Raw genomic sequence first — 25177 nt, forward strand, 5'->3', positions numbered from 1 at the left:
CCCCCCCCCCATCGTAAGATGCTGTTGCTGTTCTTAAGGTAAATTCAAAGTTAGCAACGTTTCCTTGGATTACGAAGTTAACAGATATAGCGTTCTTCTAGGTATACTTATTGGTTTCACTTGATAATGATCACCCACACGGAGAGGGGAGGCAAAAACCACTCTAGCTTACTTATCTGTACACTCTAAAAGAACCGCCGCGCTGTCCTAGATATTACAGACAATCTTATAAAAGATATACTTAAAAGTCCTGCGTTATTTTTACAACTCTAGTTCATCTAATCTAACTCAAACAAAATTAATCCTAACTCAAGTTAACCTAAAATATCCCAGGGTAACCTAACCTAATCTAGCCCGAGCTAACCTAACCCAATCTAGCCCGAGCTAACCTAACCCAATCTAGCCCGAGCTAACCTAACCTAATCTAGCCCGAGCTAACCTAACCTAATCTAGCCCGAGCTAACCTAACCTAATCTAGCCCGAGCTAACCCTAACCTACTCTACCCCGAGCTAATCTAACCTAATCTACCCCGAGCTAATCTAACCTAATCTACCCCGAGCTAACCTAACCTAATCTACCCCGAGCTAGCCTAACCTAATCTAGCCCGAGCTAACCTAACCCAATCTAGCCCGAGCTAACCTAACCTAATCTAGCCCGAGCTAACCTAACTTACTCTACCCCGAGCTAATCTAACCTAATCTACCCTGAGCTAACCTAACCTAATCTACCCCGAGCTAACCTAACCTAATCTACCCCGAGCTAACCTAACCTAATCTACCCCGAGCTAACCTAACCTAATCTAGCCCGAGCTAACCTAACCAAATCTAGCCCGAGCTAACCTAACCAAAACTAGCCCGAGTTAACCTAACCTAATCTAGCCCGAGATAACCTAACCTAATCTAGCCCGAGCTAACAGAACCCAATCTAGCCAGAGCTAACAGAACCCAATCTAGCCAGAGCTAACAGAACCCAATCTAGCCCGAGCTAACCTAACCTAATGTAATGTCCCATAAATTACTGTAAACTAAAGCCATAACAGTACTATTCCTAAAGTGGTTTTCTAGTACGCTTCAAGACTGACTTTTAGTAGCACGCTTTTAGTGGTACAATAAAATACTTGTTGAAATATATCATTGAAGTATCTCTTGATAATAACATTTAAGTCTGGTTGGGCCAGCTTTCTTTCCATCATTGAATGGGGCGTCCGAATTATTAAAAAGCGTTCTATTTTCGTCTTGAAGATTTTTAAAAATCTAAACTAACTTTCACCGCTTTCTCTCTCTCTCCCTCTCTCTCCCTACAGTATGTCTGTGTGTGTATCTTTCGTTTTCCTTATCACGTAAAGCTAATCAATAGGAAGTTAGTTACCCTTTTTTATTCTTTCTTTATTTTGGATGGTCCAGCTAGCATCTTTGTGGGCGGAGATTACCAAGTAAGCCGCGAGCTACATAGACCCCCTCGGGGGGAAAGAAAAGTTGTAACGGTAACTTAGGGCCGGGTGGGTGCTGCATGATGGTAAGGGTATATAAAGAGCGGGCTTCAACATGGATGGCATCACAGCATCCTCAGCCATGAGAACGGTAAGACATCAATACTCACTCACTGCTCTCATGAAATAAGGATTTAAATTCGTGTTTTAGATTTAAATATGATTCAGTTCCAATAGTTAGTTCGCTATAAAATGTAATTTTAAATTGGTATCACTTAAACTTCGTGATTAAATTTGGTAATTTAGGTAGCTTTCGATGTAGCGTCTACTTAGATCATAGTAGGCCTAGTGCTTAAGTCTCGTGGTTAAGGGATATCTACTTAGATCATTGTAGTACTAAGTCACTTCATCGATTAACTTAACTTAATTTAATTAGTTTAATGTCGATTTGCAGTGGCTTCCTTTGTGCGTTGTTGCACTCGTAGTGCGATCGTCTCTTTCGACTGGACCATGGTCCTCCGGTGGTGGAGGTGGAGGGGGTAACCCCTGGGCCTCGGGTGGAGGTGGAGGCGGAGGCGGTGGATGGTCCGCCGGAGGTGGTGGTGGTGGCGGTGGCCACGGAGGCGGTGGAGGAGGAGGCGGTCAAGTAAAGATCGTCTATTTGCCAATTCCCATTAAAGTTAAAGGTAAATAATTAAAATGTCTTCAAACTGGTTGATGGGTTTCTGATCAGTTTTATATTATTTAACAGGAGGCGGTGGAGGCGGCGGCGGAGGCCACGGAGGTGGAGGTGGCGGCGGAGGAGGCTGGCCTTCAGGTGGAGGCGGCGGTGGTGGATGGCCTTCAGGAGGCGGTGGAGGCGGAGGCGGATGGTCTCTAGGAGGTGGTGGAGGCGGTGGTGGATGGCCTTCAGGAGGAGGCGGAGGCGGTGGCGGATGGTCTCTAGGAGGTGGTGGAGGCGGCGGTGGCCACGGAGGTGGCGGCGGCGGCGGAGGAAAAGGAGTTCAAATCAGTACCAAGACCATCATCCCAGCTTTCATTACCCTATCCGGAGGCGGTAGCAGTGGTGGCGGAGGAGGCCACGGAGGCGGCGGCGGCGGTGGAGGCGGATGGCCTTCGGGAGGCGGCGGAGGCGGTGGTGATCCATGGGCTTCCAGCGGAGGTGGAGGCGGTGGCGATCCATGGGCTTCCAGCGGCGGCGGAGGCGGTGGTGGATGGCCTTCAGGAGGCGGCGGCGGCGGTGGCGGCTGGCCTTCGGGAGGCGGCGGTGGAGGCGGATGGCCTTCGGGAGGTGGTGGAGGCGGCGGTGGATGGGATTAAACCCAACACCATAAGAGAATACCCGAAAGAAGCAATAACCCAAGAGTTATTGTAATACTCTCGTAAAATTAATTCTCTATGTTTAGCCTCAAACGCTAAATACTCTCCTAGCTAACCACTACTCATTCTCGAAAACAACATTGCAATGCAAATTATCAACGAAAGGAATTCAGAAAGATTTGTATCAATTTCTCGTAAATTGTATGAATAGTTTTTGTCTCTCCCCCTTATTGTTGTTGTTAGTGTTGTTGTAAGGCATAACAAGCCACATTCTCTCAACTTTGTAATTACAAACTCTGTACAGTTGTATTAATATACAAAACAAAAAGACGGTCAGGCGATCTTTCGCTTTGTTAAAAATAAAATGTTTTTAAAACGATAAACAAAAGTGTCTAAACAACTTACTTCCTCTAAGCCTATAAAGATTATCTGACCCCAAATAAAAACATAAAAGCATATCCGCATCTGACCGAATAATAAAAATTGACCGAGTTTCACTTTCAGACGTATATAGCTTTGCGGACTAACACAGTGACATATCAAAGTTCAACTTGAAATTTTTCCCTAAACTAATATCAAAATTCCCTGAATTTACCCTGACTTCTGCATGTTTTCCCTGACTCGATACACACACTTAAATTTAAGGGGATCATCCAATCATAATAAACACTTCTCCAATGTTCATTCGCAACTTGTGTTAGGGGGTGCAGCATCCCTTGTGGGGGCTCAATCAAAATCTAAGGGCTGGTCATAGAAGTTACATTTAACATTTTCGATTCACTCAAAATTCAGTTGATTTCCCATAGAACCATCCACGCATCCCACTCATGTACCTACTTCGGTCCTATAATTAGCCCCTGCCATTTTTGTAACACAACACAACACCCTGAATTTGAAAATATCACCTCTACATTAAATACTAATTAAACAGAACGAAGATAATGAGTGACCTTACCCAATACAATAAATAACCATTGTAAAAACAACATTTCTCTAATCAAATATTCACTGGTAACCGTAATTCTTTGATAAAATTATAATACAGTGAAAACACGTTATACGAAGCCCATAGCAACGGGGAAGTAAATTAATTCCGTAAACAATAAACGTCTATATGGTAATTAATGCTAATACTATAGATACCCTAGCTTATTGTATAAGTTAGTACATTCAATTTAGTTATAAACGCATCTGGGACATTTGAACTTGAAGCTACGGTAGCGAGAGTAACATTATGTCTACTTCATCTCTTAGTCCCAAAACAGCCATAGAATGGCCCGATTACCTCTTCATTTTGGCATTACTTTTAATCTGCACATTAATCAGTTTTTACTTCAAGTTTTTGCAATCGCGTCAGAAGAATTCGGTTCTGTTAGAGTTTTTATTGGCAAGTCGTAATTTAGGTGTGGTCCCCGTAGCATTTTCAATAGCGGCTACTTGTTTATCGGCTTACACCTTAGTCAGTATCCCCGGTGAACTTTATACTTATGGAATTTCTTATTCGTCTTTGTATCTTTCATACACTGTGGTTTTCTTATTGGCGGCTCATTTTATCGTGCCGTTTTATAGGGATTCCAATTACGTCAGTGTCTTTCAGGTAAGTGGATTAATCATAAGTTTATAAGATATGTTCCTTCCATAAGTTTGTTAATCTCTGGTAACTTAAGAAACTGGAGCTGGTAATTTTGAAGTGATTGAAGTAGGGAGGTCATAGATTCAGGGTAAAGCGACATACGCCTGGTGAGTGGGTCGCTGCTGTCAAATTTGGGCTTAGTAAGTTCAGACTAAATAGGACCTAGATGGAACTTGGTCCTGCAAAATTAATTAACCACCATCGAGTGTTGACTCGCTAAATTGTCGTTTTCCTTCTCGAACTAGTTATCTCGAGTACTGTAAGTCACTCAGTAGCATTACGAACTTGTATAGGTCGCGCCATTCCTACTTATGGAAGGAACATATCACTTATAAACTTAATTTCAGAACACGTGACCTGTTTAAATTAATTTAATAATATTTTCAGGTGATGGAAACGCGATTCGACAGTCAAATGAGACGCCTGTATTCCGCAATATTCATTTTAAACAAAGTACCTAATGAACCAATTAAAATAATTATAATACTAATCAATACCTTCACTCTTTTTACAATGATGTTTCTATTGCAGGTATGTTACATATCAATTGTATTGTACCTTCCAGCATTATTGCTATCAACTTTAACTCCATATGATATTAAAATCATCACGTTTATTCTTGGTTTTGTCTGTACATTGTACAGCTCAGTCGTAAGTTATAAATGGTGTCCTTCCAAAAAAGGGTGAGGGTAATTAAAGAACCGAAGTACTTGAGTGGGATTGTTCTATACTACTATGACCCATGATTTTGCTTTGAAGAGACCCCGCCTAACAAAAGTTTTGATTTATACATAAAGGGTGGTTTGAGAACCGTCGTTTGGACTGACGTCATTCAAGCATTACTTATGTTAACAACTCTACTTATGATCATCGGTCAAGGTGGACTTCGTATGCAAAGCGAGGGCCGTGAATGGGGCACCATTTTCAACAACGAATTCCTATCATCTTTCGTGTAGGTTAACATTAACTTAAGTTAATTACAATTAGATTGTACAAGGAATCATTGTGGAGCCACATATATCCCTTGTTAATATCTATGAATTCGGGCTTGAGAACTTACTATCCTTCATTCCAATTAGCTGTATGCATTCCTTTTACATTACATAATTCATTTAAACAGGTGGACGGACCACGAAGGGTACAGGTACAGTGGCATATCCCTTCTATCATACGGGATAATTAGCGCCTTGGACAATTTTTTAATTAACCAAGCGATTATCCAACGCATCATGAGTGCGCGTACAACAACAGTGGCCAAAAGGTTGTATGCTACAATTACTTAACCAAGTGGTGCAGACATACTTAACTATCTCTTAGTTCCACCGTATTAGCAACAGCGTTAGTTGTTATAGTCATTCTATTGATTACCTTATCGGGAGCCATCTTGTACGCGCTTTATGGTAATTGCGATCCTTTACAATTGAAACATTACACGGGTGTTCACAGAATTGATCAGGTACAGCTAGAGAGAGGGTAATTATGGGACAGAACCAAAGTACATTATCGATCTATAGATTCTAGTGTACGCCATCGGGGACTTCTTCAGGGGACACGCCGTCCTAAAAGGAATCGCCATATCAGGGATTATCAGCGGTTCCCTGAGTACCTTCTCATCATTCGTTAATTCCTTCGCCGCTCTGGCTTTGGAGGATTTCATCAAACCTTTATTCCCCAGCATTTCAACCAATGACAGGAGGAATGTCTTGATATGTGTTTGCCTAAGTATGTACTATGTTTTCTCCACACACGACTCCGTTAATCACTTACAGAGAAACCGTCCAATGCACAGCTGCAGCCAATAATTCAAACTAATACAATTTCCATTTAAAGGTTTCGCGTTTGGCGCAGTGGCGACATTGGGTAGTTTTGTTATACCATACTTGGGTAACGCCATCAGCGCGCACATTATATTAAGCGGTGTTCTACGAGGACCATTATTGGGTTCGACTTTCTTGGCCATATTTTGGAAGAAAACTACAAAAATGGTAAGGGTATATCAGAAGGGGAAAAAAACGTAGCAATCAACTGATGGGAAACAATTTTTAATTACAGTCTTGTCTGTTCTCATTGGTATCGGGTATCACATTGATATCATGGATGACCATCGGAAACCAAGTGTACTTCGCTAGACGCTCCTACCACGTCTTAACAAAGACCACACTGGAATGTGACACGAATTACCATCTGAACATCAGTGAAAACGAGTTGTTCACGAACAGTTCCTTCACCAATATTGACAACATTAGACTAGAGAATACCACAACCGTCGAAACCGACAACACGTAAAGTTTAAATACAAATTCCAGTTGTACACAGAGGCGCACTAGGAATACCTAACCCCTAATATTTTATCCAATAGGATTTTATCAGTCTATAAGATATCCACATTTTGGTACAGCTCTATTGGTTTCGCCGTTTCTATCATAGCTGGGATTTTAATGTCGCAACTATGTCACTTTAGTAAGTTACAAAACATCAAGTACTTAAAAAATATTTCATTACTAAAGCGTTTCTACAATACAGGGGTCAAATGCCAGACGAAAAGTGACTCCAAAAAATACCAATTAGTTTTAAATAGAAAATCGGAGCTACTAACCATAGAGGAGTTCCAATTACGGCAAAATAATTGTTTATATTAAATATTTATTTATAATTAAATAAAACACGCATTAAAAATTTTGTTAATCAAAACTCAAACCCAATTCAGTTCCTTAACTTCTTCTTAAACCTTTGATGTTGAACCCACGACACATCTTTCTTACCAACAGCGACCTTCATCTGATACTTCAAATAATCTACAATATCCTCAGTTCGTGGATTACCCCTTTCCCCGCAAGATGTCAACCGTTCCCTAGCGCGTTTCATACATTCCCTCAAAATGGCGTAGAACAAAGACATCATAATGAAGATGATAAAAAACACGTAAAAAATAAAGAAAACCCCTCGATAAAACGACCCGGTATCGACAACGTTTTGAAACGATACCCGACCCATAAGGATTTTTAAAATGGTCACTAGGCTTTCGGTAAACGTTCGAAAATTGGACATTTCAAGTCCGAAGGCAAGACGGCAGTATAGGGCGCCACCTATTAAGGGGATGACCATAAAGACAAAGTGATGTACCAAGACACCGGTTGAAGCTCTTAAGGTCTCGTACGGAAAGGCAAAATAGCGGTTGAATGACATAAGTTTGAATATTTTGATGGCTGATGAGGCTATGATAAAACCTGACCACCCCCACAAAAACCAGAGTCAAGGTCAAAAGGTCGGAAACGCAATGTTCCAAAAATGGAAGTCCTACCACTTATTTTGGAAAACTCAAAATATAATTACCTTGCAATGAAGACAACACCGAATTCCATCTGGCCGCGGGATAAAAGTTAACGAATTTATTACCAGTAGCTGGATTGTTAGCTTCAAAGGCCATGGACACGGCTTGGTACCGTTTCAAAGTGACCCCGATGGCCGAAATCGAAGTTAAAATCAAACCCAGCTCCAATACATTCCAGGCGTCTTTCATATACTGTTTCAATCCGAATTCCTTCATCCTTAACAGTTCCCTAACGGTCATCAGTACCAACAAGGCGATAAACAGGACATGCGCGAACCCGACAACCGTGTCTAGCCCAACTCTGACGTAATGAAATCGCGCCGTTTCGATTTTGTAACTGGGTTTCACGTAACCGAACGCGGTTAATTCCAGCATGACTTGAACGATACTAAACAGGTTGCTATTGGCGTTGTAGGTCGTGAATTCGACCAATAAAACGCGGCTACGATCGTCCAGCCAATGGCGCGTTAGTAAGTCGTTCAAGGCCTCACGTGACCATCGACGCGTTCGACCTAACAACGCGACGTATCCTCCACCACCGTAAATACCAAACTGACCTGTTTGTAGGGACGGTTTGTATTCTCGCTTACCGATTGTACCGATCCAACTTACCATGGTCGAAATGGACATTGTCCAACTCGTTACCACTTCGATAAACCCAAGGGTCATATCGATCGATTCCACTTTTTCGTCCAATTAGTTTTGGACTTTCCAATGGTGGGTTTTGGGACCAACCCGTAAAATAATCACCTTTATCTTCGCGCCAATACGCGTAAGGTTTAGCACAATTCCCAACCAAATGATTCCCCAAATGCGTCGAGCAACTTTCTAAAATTACAAATGCAACTTCAATTATAAACAATCCAAGTTCAAAGTCCTAGTAATCACCGTTAATGACTCTCTTCTGTCTTAAACGCGGGACCCCAACTAATCTAGTGGACAAGTCAACCATATAACCAACTTTGTTAAGAGGTTGACCATTCCAAAGTTGATTGGCGTGTAAATTGGGTATAAGTACGTCATTCAAATACTTGACGCAACTATCAAAGTCTTTCACCTACAGACGTTAGTAATTAAAAACCATTTTGATCACAGCGACATCAAGATCTTTACTCTGTGATTACGCTAACTCACTTTGTTTAAAGTAGAGTCAAATATCATATTTCTAATGGATTTGGTTCCAAAATAAGCGACACTTGGAAACTGCGAGTAGATAATTACCAGTAACGCCGCGAAAAACAAGGCGAATATGGCCATCTCGGATATAATAAAGACTATCTTCTTCTCGGTTCCATGGAAATACCGGTATTCTTTAACGACAGTTGGTGATAACTTCGAATAAGTACTCTCCCTATTGGGTTTCGTTACGATACCACCTTTGCTAAGTTCTCTAGGGACGGGTTCCGATTGGGCAAAGTATTTCTCCAAATCACCGTAACGATTGGGTGGTTTCTAAAAGAATTAACAGCTAGACCATCGCTAGAATTGTAGCCTGAGACACGTTGACTACCTCAAGTACTAAGGTCACGATAAAGGCCATAACGAAGACCTTAACGGGTTGTATTATAATTACGCTTTGCGCGAATGACGTAAACATTGATATCAACCAAGCCAGACTCCTGTCGTACCCATAAGTCAATCCGTATAAAATGACGAAATAGGAGGCCAGGATGGCCAAGGAATATGCCATAAAATAAGCCACGTAAACGAACCACCATGGTAATTGGCAGCAACCCTTTCCTCCAGCACTTGAAACGCTACTTTCGCTACCCTCAATTGTGGTACTTGACACTTCTTCTTCCGATTCATGGTCTTCCACCATTCTTTGGAAAATAAGACGTTGACCATCTCTGGGTTTCGAATGTCTGTTATTAAAGATAATTAGAACTTTAGACTGACCAGTCGATGCAATTGAGAGATAATTAAGACTTAACAGTGACCAGTCACACCATCTTGGACTTACTGAAACAAAAAGCAGAGAAGAAATCCAACTGGGAACACGATGAAAGCACTTTCCATCCCAACGACAATCTGACTCATGGAAATCTGCAATCGATGCAACCTCACTTGGTCTTCGGGGTCATTTACGTTTGTACCGTAAAACATAATATTAACCAACATGGCCATCAACAATAGACATAAGGCGACACTCAGACGCTGTTTGCAACCAAACCGATTCCTCGGCGGAGGCAAGAGTATACTGAACCATAAGTGACCATCGCGTAATGACGAAACGGCTCTGGCGTTAAAGGACAGTAAAAACGAGTTGTCCCCTTTAAACGGGACCGCGTCACGGGACAAATCCCTTCCGAGGGACAACCATTGTCCAATATGAAAATACCACGATCTTCGACTGGTCAAATCAATAACATGAATTCGCGATAAGAACCATTTTGGATGGACACCCCTATCGTTTCTATGCCAAACTGATATTTTTCGTAACTCTCCGAGTGGCGAGTCGGTTGTCAGTAGAAACATATCGTCGTCACCCTTTTGAAGCAATTTCGAACTGAGATTCGGGTTCAAACAACGCGGGGAACTTTGACCCATTTCCCCAAAAAGTTGGATATATACGCGAGAAGTTGTTCCCGAACCCTTAAATTAAAATCGAGGACAGAGTATTAACCACCAGTACCACACCAGTAGCATTTCAATTACCTTCCTGCAACCGGTAGACACCGTTACAAGATACCTTGACGAATCACCTTCAACATTCTCAGCCAGTATATTAACAATGTTCTAAATAGGGAGACACGTCATGTATTTTAAAAGAACAGCATTTTAGATGGCCATACTTTGGTTCGAAGCCTTCTGTCCTTACGTATGGCCCAAATTAACATTAGAAAATAAAGGCTCCATATAGCCAGGACTGCCCCTAAGACGACGGGGTTATCGGGAACCGTTTTAAACAACTCTAAAGTGGCACTTAAGTCCAAGTAATTAGGGGCCACGAGGAAACCGGCAGAAAATGCCGAGAGATGAGTGCATTTACAATGAATCAGATATTCCCGCGTTCGATATCCAAGCTACACGTTAATAAATTTACTTGAATAACTGATCCAACGTTTTACAAAAAGGGAGGGTAATGATTGATTGATTTCCCATAGAGCCATCCATCCCACTCAAATACTTTGGTCCAATAATTACCCTCCCATTTTGGAACCATGTCCATCAAGTATCAACACGAACCCGACAGCCATCGGACATCCATTCAGATTGCTTATCATTCCAATAAAGACACCGTAATTGGTGAGTACTTAACGTATAAGTAATACCAAATTGTTGCTGAGACCCTTTACTTTCAATTACCCCCGAGGCATTTTGAATTCCAAGAACCATGGCCACTTTACGGGTGAATGGCAATATCCCCAAATAATAGAAACCGGGACCGTCTTTAGTTCTATTAGAGGGGAACAGAACTCGCGATACATTTTCAGTTGTGTTAAAATTGGTGATCATATTGAATTGTTTAAAATCGGCAACAGTTGGAGCGTAATTGTACTTCAACGTCACCTGGGATTAAGTCGAGTCCAACATTAATGGAAAAGTTCAGGTAAAAACGAAGACTTGGGTTTGAAATTACCACGAACACGTGTTCGGTCGAGATATTGCCAAAAACCAGCAATATATTGGAGGCATTATGTGACACAACGATTCTATGTATTGTTATATCAGCCTGAACGACATTTTCGGTATTGTTAAGTAGTAAATAACCATCAACAGGCGGCTCGGTCATCAAATTCACTGGTTACCAATAAAAATGCAATTCTAATAATTTTTTAAATTTGAATAACATGTCTAATACCTCTTCTTTCGACTAAATATTCAAAGTCCGTTTTACGCGACTTAAAATCGAGACTATTCAAATCTTTACCAGCGACTTCAACGAGTAAAAAATTTGAATTGACTTGGTCCGAGGATTTTTGGAAGAAATACGGATTTTTCTTTGTTTCCAATAACTGCAATGGCGCAATTACTAATTTTCAATTTCATCGCGTACCCGGGTTCCATTTAAAGGATGTACAGCGCACATTATGTAGGGGGTGTCTCAAACGCCATAAATTTCCCTGATTTTACTAAAAATTCTGAATTTTCCCGAGTTTTCTCTGATTATTTTATTGTCCTGACTAGGTCCTACATAACGCCTTGCACACCCCTACTTAAGAGCTAACCATAGATTCTTACCATGGTATTAAGAATATCATCTTTATTAATCAGTCCCAAATCCTTCGGATCGGGTAAATGAATCCGACTTCCCCTGTTACATCCCATATCGTGTTCACCCGTCCTTCCCGATTTGGACTTCTCCAACCAAATTCGGACACATTTCGTTTCCAAAAGTCGCTTACCTTCGTCGGTTCTGCTACGATTTAAGACCATCTTGGAGATGGTGTCCATCAATCGTACGCATGTAACAGCCACGACACTTTTCTATAAAAGTGTGTGTACACGACAACGTCACGTCACACGTGGTTTTTTTTCCTCAAACCCACAACATCCCCTTGTTGGACACACATGCATACCCTTCTCATTATTTCCAGGTCCTCCCAGTGTTCATCGGTGTATTCTTCGTAAGTATCGTATTGCATATCGTTATAAAAATCGTCAGTATCGATTGTGGTAATTTGTAAAGGATCGTTTTCGACAGAGGCGTTGAAAAGTGTTGATAAGGCCCGAATTGTTGTACTAAATTCAATTCAAAATTTTTAAAAAATGAACTTTAATTTATCTCAAAATTCACTTCGATAACGTTATAGAGTACCTGGCAGCCTCTAAAATTCGCAGGAATGACAATTCAGGACATTCCGCTTCCGATATTAAAACATTCGCAACTTTACTCATTACTTTACCGGAAGTTTCCTATAAGTCGGAAGTTGAATTTTCTCCAAACAGGAATCCCCGCTAAAAACCCAAAGCCAACAGATCGTAGGCCTACATACCAAAGTTATAATTGTGGACTCAATTTTGCCACCTTCTATGGTAGCCTGAACAGCGGACGCCGCTTGCATTGCTAACTCAACGCTATAAATCGGAAGCTTCCAGACCGAATCAATTAAACTTTGTCTAATATCCGAGTATTCTTTCAATGACATAACGGGCCGTTTATATTCAACCAATTCGTGGTTTATGTAATGACCAATTGCCATAACATCGGTCAAGAGACCTTCGATGTTACCCATAGCTAACATGTCATTCAAACCCGCGTCAGTCCCGGTTTCTGATTGGATAAACGCCTTTAAGGCTTCAGGGGTGAAATCACGTGGTGGTTTCACCTTCAAGAAGACACAAACAAACCAACAGGGTCTTAAATATAATATTTCTTAACTAGTAGTTTTAACCACTCAACTAACGTTTAAGTTTAAAATCAAATCAGTGTACATTGAGGAAGCATCTCTAACGGACACAATAATAGCAGCGTCAAAATTCCTCAATGGGTCACCCGGTGGTAAGACTAGGTTAAGGGCGTGAGGGAAAACACGTTTGCGAAGTAATACACCTGAAAATCAACACATGCACTGACCATGGTTAACATAACAATCTTACGGTGGTCAGCCTGCCTATCAAATTTAGTGAAGCTTACCTCTAGTGAAGTCACTCATATTACTTAATTTCTTTGATAAATGTATATTAATATCGGTATAATTCCAATTATAATAGAACGAGTACGTTAATGGGGGTGTATCCGTCACGAATCCATTACAAGTAACTGAAACATTAGTCCTCAAGGCAACCACCATGCCATTACTGGGAACCAAAGTACACCTCCCCGATTGCGGACCCAGTTTAACACGTACTTGGTAAAATGCCGGCAGTACCCTTTCTAAACCAACTACTATAATATAAAATACTTCGATCACTTCAAACACCAGACTAAATCATAAGTTCATAAGATATGTTCCATCCATAAGTTTGTAAATTCTGGTAACTTAGAAACTGGAGCTTGTAATTTTGAAGTGATTGAAGTAGGTCATACATTCAGGGTAAAGCGAAGACGCCTGGTGAGTGGGGCGCTGCTGTCAAATTTGGGCTTAGTAAGTTCAGACTAAATAGGACCTAGATAGAACTTGGTCAGACTGCAAAATTAATTAACCACCACCACCGAGTGTAGATAGGACTTCAATTGACTCGCTTAATTGTCGTTCTCCTTCTCGAACTAGTTATCTCGAGTACTGTAAGTCCATCTCTCAGTAGCATTACGAACTTGTAATGGTAGTGCCATTCATACTTATGGAAGGAACATATCACTATGGACAGATCTGGGGTTTGATTACTTGTAACAGAAAATTCGTATATTTCCCCGGGATAAAAAGTTTCGCTTTTAACACTCAAGACTTTATCAAATCGTCCATAAAGAGTATCCGTGTCCCAATCTAATGTCGTTTTAATATTCCTAGCGTTACTCTCAAAGCTCCATTGATAAGTTACATTAACGGGACATCGTAGACAAAACGCTTCTAGTTCCAAACTTTTTAAAGTCACCACTTTTGTCGCGCAGTTTTTAACACATCTAATTTAATTGAAAGTGGTAGCTCATTATTAAATTTTAAGTTCCACAATAATATCTAAGGGTGGCTATAGTACTAGCCTGATACTAAGGATATTTTTGGATGCAGTACTTGGAGTTATAATTTGTTGAACTGTTTTGGGTTTACGAGCCCGGTTAAATGTCGATATTTTTAAATCGAATGTGTAAATGACGCCTTTTCTCAAAATGAGTCTCGGAATGAAGAAATACGGGCCTATAATAATTAATTGGTAAAGGGTTTATCGACAAATTAAGTTATCTTGAGAGTTAATTTATATCTAAAGTTTAAACGCACGTTTTGATACAGGGTTACCGAATTTGCAAAATAAGGTTGAAGGTTTTGATTTGCAAGTCCATGAAAATCTGAAAAGGCGCCCGTTTTGGTTATTACTAGTAATAACAAATACTGGCTTTGGTTAATTACTAAACGACATGCGTAAGTACTTGAGTTTCTGTTCTTTAGGGAAATAATCCGGGTCATGTGATCGCGTGGCGTTCATGACGCACTTATCACCGATGAAAACACTACGCCGTGTTCCCCCTTCAATAATAGGGACTAAATTTGACGCGATTATTCGAAAATAACCCTAAAACCCGTGGATTTTATTAAATTTAACTTAAATCATTACTCTGGAATTAAATTCTAACCTTTTTAACAACTGTTTGATTCGTAGTTACCACGGTAATCTCAACGGTGTAATTACTATACGGCAAATACTTCCCGGGTATTTTGATATAATTTCTGTTGATTTCAACTTCACCACGCAATTTAAATCGTTTCAAGTTGAAGTAACCTTCATATAACCTCCATTCGTAATCGTATCCCGATAATCGCGGACAATCGTTCGATTTTACAATCGCCGAGAACAATATTGCGGATTTTCGCAGAATTGCCGGAGCTTCTAACACGCTGGAACCGGCATTAACGATCGCGATTGAGTGAGAACATCGCGATATCGACTTCCCGATAACCGATAATAGAATCAACGTCTGGATAAATTTAGGCTTAAACATTGTGAAAACATTAAGCCTAATTGTGTTTTTGAAACTAAAAAAAAAACCGCGTGCGACTTAATAATGACCGAATAAACACGTGACTTTGCGCGTGACCTTGAGAACTTTATTGCACGAGATAAGTTGAGGTTTTTATTGCGCGAGATAAGTTGAGGTTTTTATTGCGCGAGATAAGTTGAGGTTTTTATAGCGCGAGATAAGTTGAGGTTTTTATAGCGCGAGATAAGTTGAGGTTTTTATTGCGCGAGATAAGTTGAGATTTTTATTGCGCGAGATAAGTTGAGATTTTTATTGCGCGAGATAAGTTGAGATTTTTATTGCGCGAGATAAGTTGAGATTTTTATTGCGCGAGATAAGTTGAGATTTTTATTGCGCGAGATAAGTTGAGATTTTTATTGCGCGAGATAAGTTGAGATTTTTACTGCGCGAGATAAGTTGAGGTTTTTATTGCGCGAGATAAGTTGAGGTTTTTATTGCACGAGATAAGTTGAGATTTTTATTACGCGAGATAAGTTGAGGTCAAAGGTTAAATAAGGAAAGACTTCACCATTTGTTTCTTTATAAAATACAACATACCTACCTATGTTTTACCTACCGCAAATAATTGAACTTGAACTTGGAAGTCCTCTATTAAAACGAAGCTGAAAATAATTCTATGAAAATGAATTAATTTGACAACTAATTAAGACTTCAAGTGCATCTTTTAAATAATATAAAAAAGACACCAAACAAACAAATAATAATAATAACATTAAATTCAATTCAATTAAAATGATATTTAAACCGTAATGTTACGTCGAATTATCCTTCATTTCACGCATTAAATCCCAAAGATTACCGGCAATGTCACTTGCGACAATATCATTAAAACCAACAACACCACTCGTTTCACGTTCACATTTAGACCGATCGCGTCTTAAAGCGTGTTTATCAGCGTCAATTTGTCGCCGGACTCTAGCGTCATCGGGCGTCTCATTTAGTCTAGACACTGCTCGCCGATGAGCGTCGAGTTGGCGCCTCGCCAATGTTTGCTCGGGTGTTTCACACGCTCGTCTTAACGCGTGTTGATAAGCGTCCGCTTGTCTTCGCGCTAATGTTTGCTCGGGGGTTTCTAATTCGCGTTTAATTCTATTTAATTGGGCTAATTGTTTACGAATGGCGTCGTGTTTATCTTGGCTAAGCCTTTGCCGCCATCTTTGTTGCCGTTCCCTGGCTAAGCGACGTTTGCGGGCCAAAGGGTCTTCGTCTTCATTCAGTTTTGGGTTTAATTCAAAATATTATAATTATTATAAGATCATTTCTTTATTAATTTAATTAGCCCATTTCTTAATTATTTATTTAATTAGCACATTAGATCACTTCTTAATTATTTATTTAATTAGCCTATTAGATCATTTCTCAATTATTTATTTAATTAGTCTATTAGATCACTTCTTAATTATTTATTAATTAGCCTATTAGATCACTTCTTAATTATTTAATTAATTAGTCCATTAACATTAATTCAATTAAATTAACAGCCATAATTAATTAAATTGACTGATTTAAAATAAATACTTACTGTTATCATCAACTTCGACTTTAATCTGTTTTTTAAGAAAATTATCTAATTCTTCCGGTTCAATTTTAATTTGAACTTGTGGTGGTGGTTCAAATATTTCGGTTCCTGGTTCAGCTGTTTATCAATAAATAACACGTACGATTATATACAGGGTGTTCTTCCAAAAATAGGGACCCCTTTTTGAAAGAACACCTTATATAATTAAACCAGGGATAGATTTAATTTTAGAAGTAGGAATGGAGAACAGAGTAATTAATATCTGGGCGCGCGTCAAATCCCGGACGGACCCCCTTCCACGGGACGGGGGGGGGGTATGAAAGAATTCAGAGGCGGGAGGGTCATAGCGACAGAGGTAAAAAGGAATTACGTCATTATTTTTCGCGCCGTCTCCGTCAGCAACGTCATCAAAACGTAGTTTAAAACTGAGCAGATAATAAGATAATTTAAACTTTTCGTTACATTACGTGTTGGAGGGAGGGGCTCTATACTATACTGGAGGGGCTCTATACTATACTGGAGGGGCTCTATACTATACTGGGTGGGCTATGAGTCGGAATAACTGAAGTAAATACTAACCGCGTTCAATCCATTCCTACTTCTAAAATTAAATCTATCCCTGTCTAACCAAGGACTTACTTTTAATTTTGGTAATCAGGAAATCAGTACACTTAGTTTCTGATTTGAGATCATTTGCATTTGTATCATTATCATCGTCCTCATCTTGTTCAAAATCCAAATCAGGTAAAATACTTTCGTATTCGCCACCACCTGATTGGTTAGACCGTTCATCAGGTGGTAAATTATTGATAGCTGGTTGGGGTAACCCGACAGGTGTTGGACCATTCATAACCGAAACGGATGTAGCGGCCGCCATATTGTTATTGCGAAATTCATTGGTAACATTGTTACTATTTAATTTGGGCGCAATACGCACATTCTTATTGGCAATTAAATTGCTCTGACTGGGAGTGGGGACTCCGTTATGATTAAAATTAACCAATCCACTAAGTGAAGTCACGTGAACAATTTTAGGCGTGTTTTGGGAATTGGTTTCAGTCGAACCGAAACTGTTTGAATTGTCGTTGCCGCTACCGGTTTTATCGCTTATGGTAAGTTTAGCGCGTTTTCCGTAATTGTCAACGGAATTATCGACGGAAGCGGAAGCGGTATTTTTCTTTGTTGCAGTATAAGTTTTGGCGTTTTGTGACGGTAACGGTATCGGTGTAGTATCATTTGAGATGTTTATGTTCGCACCGGTTAATGTACACGCGGTAAATGCGGTTAAACCCTCTAAAATGAGGTAATACAGGTTATATAAGGATCTCTTTTGCAAGAACGATCGATTCTCGCGGTTGCCACAGATGTATTTAAGCTACAACTATAGGCCTAGTAAAACCATGAATCTATTATGAAATTCGATGGCTTATCGCGGACATTTCACACAAAAAATTCGATGGCTTATCGCGGACATTTCACACAAAAAATTCGATGGCTTATCGCGGACATTTCACACAAAAAATTCGATGGCTTATCGCGGACATTTCACACAAATCAGGACTAATGATGTTGGGAAGAATCGTGTTACAATAACCCAGCTTTGTGGTGGTACACTTCTCTCAAAGAGAAGTATTATATACTTTTGCAACTAAGCCTACTTAAATTTCCCGATGATTCACCAGAATCACAACTACTTATCGAGGGGTCCGACATTCCCAAAAAAAGCGTAAGGGATTTCGTGATTTCGCAATGATTTTGTGATTTCTTCGTTGTTTTCGCGATTTTACCAATGTTTTCGTGGTTTCTTCCTTGATTTCGCGATTTTACCAAAGATTTCGTGATTTCTTCGTTGACTTCGCGATTTCACCAAAGATTTCGTGATTTCACCAAAGATTTCGTGATTTCTTCGTTGACTTCGCGATTTCACCAAAGATTTCGTGATTTCGCGATTTCACCAAAGATTTCGTGATTTCGCGATTTTGCCAAAGATTTCGTGATTTCTTCGTTGACTTCGCGATTTCACCAAAGATTTCGTGATTTCGCGATTTCACCAAAGATTTCGTGATTTCGCGATTTTGCCAAAGATTTCGTGATTTCTTCGTTAATTTCGCAATTTTGCCAAATATTTCGTGATTTCTCCTTTGATTTCGCGATTTCACCAAAGATTTCGAAAAAATTTCTTCGAAGATTTCGCGATTTTGCTAGAACCGTACGGAATTTCGTATAAATGTCGGACCCCTCGACTTAAATTCGATGACTTTCCGCGAACATTTCAGACGAACTATACCCGATTTCAATTGAACCCTGACATTCCCAAGATACTGTGGCAACCCTTTTAAGGTCCCCTTCAAAACAATAACAACCGAACTTACCTGAATAGGCATTATCGCCTACGTAACTCTCGGGATGTATACTTCGAAGATGCATTTTCATATAAGCCGGTTTACAAGCAAAATCGCATTTATAACAACGAACGATATTGTTGCTATTGTAAAAGGCTGCAGTAGCGGGGCTAACGTTAATTTTAGTGTCACCTATAGTTTCCGTTACGACGCTAATATCATTATTATCAGTTGACGTAAATACGTGAGTACCTAGAAATTTAAACAATTCCATTCTGATCTAACGAGCAATTAACGAGAAATTAAAGGTTAAAGGTCAGGTAACATAACTGATTATATCTTAATTAAAAGAACAACTGATTTTTCTAATTATAAAAGGAATTAAATGATCTCTTATTACAATATCATAATTAGTACATTTGATTAGTCTTAAAAATAATCAAGGTTTAGTGCAGGCGTCTGCTAGCTCGAACCCACCATTGGTTTAGTGCAGGCGTCTGCTAGCCCGAACCCACCATTGGTTTAGTTCAGGCGTCTGCTAGCCCGAACCCACCATTGGTTTAGTGCAGGCGTCTGCTAGCCCGAACCCACCATTGGTTTAGTGCAGGCGTCTGCTAGCCCGAACCCACCATTGGTTTAGTGCAGGCGTCTGCTAGCCCGAACCCACCATTGGTTTAGTGCAGGCGTCTGCTAGCCCGAACCCACCATTGGTTTAGTGCAGGCGTCTGCTAGCTCGAACCCACCATTGGTTTAGTGCAGGCGTCTGCTAGCCCGAACCCACTATTGGTTTAGTGCAGGCGTCTGCTAGCCCGAACCCACCTCACCCCTATGGGATTAGTTGAATTCTCACAGGCTGAGAGGTAAAGTGTAAAGTCATGGTTCTGGCTAGCAGACGCCTGCACTAAACCAATATGGCGGACGGCGAGGCAGTAGTCCTTGATTATTTTTAGTCTGCCTAATTAAATGTACTAATTATCATATTGTAATAAGATTCAATTCCTTTCATATTTAGAAAAAGACCGTTCTTTTAATTAAGATATAATCAGTTACGTTAGGTGACCTTTAACCTTTAATTAACGCTTTAATTACCCGAAGACCCTGGTCCAAATCTAATACTAGGTCCGGGATGCAACAATTTAACGTGTTGCGTCATAACATTCGCGGTTCTGGCCGTAAATTGGCAATAGACGCATTTAATTAAAAGTGGATTAGGGTTAGTACTAGCAGACGATGATGATGACGTAGCGCTTGAATTGGTGGCGCCGTGAAATTGCATATGGCGATCGAATTCCGATTTAACCGTGGATTTATAATCACAACCTAAATGGCATATGTAATATTCTGGGTGCACTTCCCTTTCGTGGGCTTTGTATTCCAATAAGGAAGAAAAGAATTTGTTGCAGCCAGTTTCCATGCAACGATATTCGTTATTGCCCGGTTTCGCTTGCTGAAATACATAGCAATGGCAATTGCAATTGCAATTGATGAAACCATCAAGTAATAGTTTGCATAAAGTACTGAACATCGTGTTTCGACATAATAACGCTATGTTAGGCCTATTATCGTAATTCAGGGTAATGTACAACAAAGTGGCAAAAACTTTGAGAACAGTTTCACTCGAACCTAACACTACTTTAGGTCTACTTTTCGCCTATTAACCCTGAATCAGGGTAGTGTACACATGTACAACAAAGCGGCAATTAAATTATGAATAGTTTCACTCGAACCACTTTAGGTCTAATTTTGGCCTATTTAACATAAATTAGAGAAATGTACACGTGTACTACAAAAAGGCATTTACATTGTGAACCGTTTCACTCGAACACAACACTACTTTAGGTCTAATTTTGGCCTATTTGCCATGAATCAGGGTAATGTACACATGTACTACAAAGTGGCAATTACTTTGTGAACAGTTTCACTCGAACCCAACACTACTTTAGGTCTAATTTTGGCCTATTTACCATGAATAAGTTTACTATACAGCAAATGTCCACTTACATTGTGAGCCGTTTCACTCGAACCCAACACTACTTTAGGTCTATTTTTGGCCTATTAACCATATTCCTAGTACTAAACAACAAAGTGGCAAATAATTTGAGAACAGTTTCACTCGAACCCAACACTACTTTAGGTCTATTTTTGGCCTATTTACCATGAATCAGGGTAATGCACACATGTAAAACGATGCGGAAATTACATTGTGAACAGTTTCACTTGAACCTAACCTTACTTTAGGCCTATTTAACATAAATAGGGGCATTTTCTTCTGATCAGAGAAAACGTAGGAAAAAGTGGCAATTACCTTGTGAACAGTTTCACTATGTTTAGCGAACACGTAATAAAGATGGGTGGTAAATTGACATTCCTCGCAAGTGAATATCTCTTCTTGCGAGTGAACATCATCGCGATGTTTTTTCCATTTAGTAATATTCGTGAATGTTTCGGAACAATCCCAGCAACGCGGCAATAAAGAGTATGTCGGGTAATCCACCACTTTATGCGCGGCTGATAAATGTCTCTGCAGACTGTCTGATAATGACAAAATACATACCAATCTTCAATTACCATTACCAGGGACGCTCGTTGGCAAGTTAGGTAGGTAAGTAAGAGTTGGACATACATTTCTTTTGCGCCGAGTAATCGCACATGTAACAGAAAAAGGCATCGGCAGGGTGATCGTCTTTGACGTGTTTTTTCATAGAATTCACGTCAGGGAAGAATTTTTGGCAAACGAGACAACGATTTTCCATATTAGGTGGAGGATGACTGACGCTATGAATCGTGGCTTGGTGCAATGCCCATTCCTCAACATTAGGGAAAAGACCATCGCAGAATTCGCAAGGGAAAAAAGGGCGTAAAGGGTCAACGGCAACGGGAATTGCCGGATCTTGCGCAGATTGCACGGACGACGATGTACTTGCCCCTAAATCTGCGCAAATTAAGAAATGACGCGTACCGTTTTAAAAAACATCTTAAACACCGAATGACTTTATTAATAATCAAGGTCATCCTATTCTTCAACGCTGCAATTGCAATAATGCAATTCCTACCTTTTCTTCCACTTGCAGTAAGTAATCCATGTAGGATGTTTCTACTAGTGTAATCGGTCGTTATATCGGGAGTAGATTCCGTTTGCGGACTACTTTGACCTTGGCCAACAACCTTTTGACCACCTCGATAGGGATCGTGTTCTAACATGTGACAATTAAATCTGTTCATACCCCTAAATTTATCGCCGCAAATTCCGCAAGGGATCAGTTTCGCGCAACAATTGACCGTAATGTGTTCAACTAATTCTTCCTTATTATTCCCCACAAATTGGCAATTAGTGCAATTATATCTGACACTATGCGCGCTTAATTTGTGTTCATTGCAAAGCTGCGAGTTCGGGAAGCTTTTTTCACATATTTGGCAACTATAATTCGATTTTTGTACGTTATGAGCCGATATGAAATGATTTTCTAACATATTTTTGTCCAGGGCGGTAAATAAGCAAGCGTTGCATCTTAGAGTACCGGCTACAACGTGAATTCGTTGCAGATGCAAGCGAAAATCATCCATACTTGTGAAATTAATGTCACATTTTTCACAACGATGAAGGGACATTCTTGCCGCGGTTTTTTCATTATTTTCTTCTATTAGAATTTCAGACATGATGCCCCCGCGATTGAGAATGAATTTTAAAAATTAAAATACGTAGCAAATTGCCGCGTGGCAATTAACTTAGTCTTAAGAATTTTATAGTAATTTCATCTTCACGAGTCCGGCGTTAAGAAATTGATAAACCCTTATTACGTACCAACCATAGCCGAACCACAAATACCTCACAAATTAATACTTTATAGAAAAGAAGGGTTAGTTTTCTGGCTTTAAAACCGTGACTAGATCATACTTTTCACAATACTTAAACTTAAATTACGCTAACATTTGAATAAATTAACCGATTTGGGCAAGAAGACGAGCAGTAAGTTAACGAACCGAACTTAAGGCTAGCAGACAACTTCACTTTCTTAGAGCGAATTATTAAGTAGGACCTACGACGTATGGCCATTTCTAGACCTAACTAAGATAAGGTTTTCATAAAGGCTAACGAAGTTAACCATTTCTCGCGTGTTCAACATCCCAAGGCTTATCGGGCGATTTTTAACTGACAAAACAGTGTCAAAATTATTCTCTGAAGCAGACGACGCGCGATAAGCCTTGGCACAGTTAACCATTTCTCGCGTGTTCAACATCCCAAGGCTTATCGGGCGATTTTTAACTGACAAAACAGTGTCAAAATTATTCTCTGAAGCAGACGACGCGCGATAAGCCTTGGCACAGTTAACCATTTCTCGCGTGTTCAACATCCCAAGGCTTATCGGGCGATTTTTAACTGACAAAACAGTGTCAAAATTATTCTCTGAAGCAGACGACGCGCGATAAGCCTTGGCACACGCATCGAGAATACATAGAGGATTATTAAATAATGAACCAAATGCAACTCTCACCTAATTGAGTTGGTGGTGTTGCCGACGTTTGTTGTTTCATGGGCTCGGAATTTGTTGTAAATGTATTTGCGATTTTCAATGGGGTCTCTTCGGGCACTGTTGATTCCTGTTTAATATTGGGCAATGGTTCCGTTTCGTGAACGTCTTTAACGTGTTGATTCAAAGTTGCCGAATTCAAAAACTTAATGGCGCATATTTTGCAGGTTCTCAACTTATCGCAGAGCAACTTGTGTTGCTCCGATTCCCGTTTATTCTTTGCCAAAAAATTGCAGTTTGGGCAACACAAAAACGATTTTTTCCTATGCGCCTCAATCTTGTGTTTATTACACTCGGACACTGTTTTAAACGTTTGCACGCATCTGTCGCACGATATGACGGTATTCGTCTTTGGTATGATTACAATGGGGATGTTCTTGGGATTCTTTGGGCTATTGGAGTTGGTTTTGGGATGTACTTGCGTCCTACTATTGATGGTGCTAACATTGGCGGGACGTACCAATTCGACTTTGGAGTAAGTTTTGGGAGGTTGCGTCCCGGTATTTAAGGTGCTAACATTGACCTGTCGTATCAATTCGACTTTGGGACGTTGCGCCCCGATGTTTAAGGTGCTAACATTGACCTGTCGTATCAATTCGACTTTGGGACGTTCTTGTTTCCTGATATTCATGTTGCAAGTGTTGGAGTGACGTACTAACTCGTCTTTGGATTGTGTGGTAAAAGAGCACAAGTTACACTTTAAAATTTTGGTTTCACTGTGCATTTCGTCGCGATGTTTTTGCCAATAATACACGGTTTCGAACGTAGTATTGCATTCTAAACAACGCGGTAGAGATATGCCGTGTTTGCTTAGTAAATGTTGATTCAGAATTGGTTGGTCCATGGTGTAAAACGGACATTTTTCGCATTTTAATGGCGTACCTTTGGCACCGATACCGTGAACCAGTTGACGGTGTCGGCGCCATTCTGACAGGTTGCCGAATGTCACGTGACATTCGACGCAACATGGTAGAGGTGATTTTCTAACTATATTGTATGACATGCTTTACAGAGAGCGCGAAATGTTTAAGTGAGTCTGCAACAGTTCATAGCATTTCTTTCGTCGCGAGTTTATCCATTCAACCCGTTAAGTTTTTCCGTTTCCATAACATATCGCGTAACAAAGGCTTAAGAAAAAAATCGATTTACCTGAATTTTAATCGCACTTTGATGAACAATTAGAGTTAATTTAAATTAATCACGAGTTAAACTGATTGGCATATTATTTATACCGGTTTCAAATAAATATTATTGATTAAACTAACCGTTTCCGTTGCCACTCAGCGCGTTTCGCCCCTACCTCCAAATACGACAACTGTAGAAGCATTTTCACCGCGGGACTGACGACGGTTATAAATGTTTACAGGCTCGACTAATGTGAATTTTTTACTAAATTAATAATTGAAGTTCAAATTCGGTATGAATTTTTTTATTACGTCTTTAGCAGTTGTGTTGTAGAAACTTTTATTTATTCTACAATATACCTATATTGAG

At 40.0% G+C, this 25177-nt stretch overlaps 4 protein-coding genes and 1 long non-coding RNA gene across 7 annotated transcripts; 2 read left to right on the plus strand and 3 right to left on the minus strand.

The window, feature by feature from the left end:
* Positions 1 to 1469: 1469 nt before the first annotated feature.
* On the plus strand, positions 1470 to 3138 carry LOC149618236 (uncharacterized). Its single transcript, XM_089854199.1, has 3 exons — positions 1470 to 1581; positions 1885 to 2116; positions 2182 to 3138. Exons 1-3 carry the CDS (start codon positions 1546 to 1548, stop codon positions 2748 to 2750), a joined length of 837 nt encoding a protein of 278 aa, XP_089710325.1. The 5' UTR covers positions 1470 to 1545; the 3' UTR covers positions 2751 to 3138.
* A 2078-nt stretch (positions 3139 to 5216) lies between these two features.
* On the plus strand, positions 5217 to 5666 carry LOC149618237 (uncharacterized). The gene is made up of 2 exons (XR_016375202.1): positions 5217 to 5335; positions 5504 to 5666. It is a non-coding gene; the product is annotated as an uncharacterized LOC149618237 (long non-coding RNA).
* A 1420-nt stretch (positions 5667 to 7086) lies between these two features.
* Positions 7087 to 8383, minus strand: LOC149618238 (polycystin-2-like). The gene is made up of 2 exons (XM_089853980.1): positions 7717 to 8383; positions 7087 to 7610 (listed from the first exon to the last, which is right to left on the minus strand). Exons 1-2 carry the CDS (start codon positions 8381 to 8383, stop codon positions 7087 to 7089), a joined length of 1191 nt encoding a protein of 396 aa, XP_089710106.1.
* A 205-nt stretch (positions 8384 to 8588) lies between these two features.
* Positions 8589 to 11747, minus strand: LOC149618239 (polycystin-1-like protein 2). Its single transcript, XM_089853981.1, has 10 exons — positions 11715 to 11747; positions 11520 to 11673; positions 11298 to 11458; positions 10904 to 11227; positions 10510 to 10740; positions 10373 to 10453; positions 9678 to 10309; positions 9225 to 9579; positions 8849 to 9166; positions 8589 to 8771 (listed from the first exon to the last, which is right to left on the minus strand). The coding sequence occupies exons 1-10, from the start codon at positions 11745 to 11747 to the stop codon at positions 8592 to 8594; spliced, it is 2469 nt and encodes an 822-aa protein (XP_089710107.1). The 3' UTR covers positions 8589 to 8591.
* A 4189-nt stretch (positions 11748 to 15936) lies between these two features.
* LOC149618240 (uncharacterized) lies at positions 15937 to 25056 on the minus strand. 3 transcript variants are annotated; one of them, XM_089855567.1, is made up of 8 exons: positions 23648 to 25056; positions 21778 to 22086; positions 21460 to 21686; positions 20244 to 20601; positions 19185 to 19406; positions 17452 to 18105; positions 16816 to 16929; positions 15937 to 16500 (listed from the first exon to the last, which is right to left on the minus strand). In XM_089855567.1, exons 1-8 carry the CDS (start codon positions 24684 to 24686, stop codon positions 16046 to 16048), a joined length of 3378 nt encoding a protein of 1125 aa, XP_089711693.1. In that variant the 5' UTR covers positions 24687 to 25056; the 3' UTR covers positions 15937 to 16045. The 3 variants fall into 3 exon arrangements, with proteins under 3 accessions (XP_089711693.1, XP_089711694.1, XP_089711695.1); XM_089855568.1 differs by lacking the exon at positions 23648 to 25056 and adding an exon at positions 22208 to 23598; XM_089855569.1 differs by having other exon boundaries at positions 16362 to 16507.
* Positions 25057 to 25177: the final 121 nt, after the last annotated feature.

The sequence above is a fragment of the Phalangium opilio genome, unplaced genomic scaffold (genome assembly GCF_054372755.1).
Source record: "Phalangium opilio isolate 3A_F unplaced genomic scaffold, DU_Popi_V2 ptg000209l_1, whole genome shotgun sequence".
Taxonomy (NCBI): domain Eukaryota; kingdom Metazoa; phylum Arthropoda; class Arachnida; order Opiliones; family Phalangiidae; genus Phalangium; species Phalangium opilio.

Bases quoted from the DNA above. Each gene is read 5' to 3' on its own strand.
- LOC149618240 (XM_089855567.1), bottom strand. From the start codon at position 24,686: ATGTCATACAATATAGTTAGAAAATCACCTCTACCATGTTGCGTCGAA. The intron at 21,687-21,777 runs GTATGTCCAACT...TGTCATTATCAG, and splicing joins TTACTCGGCGCAAAAGAAAT to ACAGTCTGCAGAGACATTTA. The intron at 16,501-16,815 runs GTAAGTATTTAT...AACTGAATGAAG, and splicing joins AGTCGAAGTTGATGATAACA to ACGAAGACCCTTTGGCCCGC.
- LOC149618239 (XM_089853981.1), bottom strand. From the start codon at position 11,747: ATGTGCGCTGTACATCCTTTAAATGGAACCCGG. The intron at 10,454-10,509 runs GTATGGCCATCT...CTCCCTATTTAG, and splicing joins ACAGAAGGCTTCGAACCAAA to AACATTGTTAATATACTGGC. The intron at 8,772-8,848 runs GTGAGTTAGCGT...TAACGTCTGTAG, and splicing joins TTGACTCTACTTTAAACAAA to GTGAAAGACTTTGATAGTTG.
- LOC149618236 (XM_089854199.1), top strand. From the start codon at position 1,546: ATGGATGGCATCACAGCATCCTCAGCCATGAGAACG. The intron at 1,582-1,884 runs GTAAGACATCAA...GTCGATTTGCAG, and splicing joins CATCCTCAGCCATGAGAACG to TGGCTTCCTTTGTGCGTTGT. The intron at 2,117-2,181 runs GTAAATAATTAA...ATTATTTAACAG, and splicing joins AATTCCCATTAAAGTTAAAG to GAGGCGGTGGAGGCGGCGGC.
- LOC149618238 (XM_089853980.1), bottom strand. From the start codon at position 8,383: ATGACCCTTGGGTTTATCGAAGTGGTAACGAGTTGGACAATGTCCATT. The intron at 7,611-7,716 runs GTAATTATATTT...GGGGGTGGTCAG, and splicing joins GGTGTTGTCTTCATTGCAAG to GTTTTATCATAGCCTCATCA.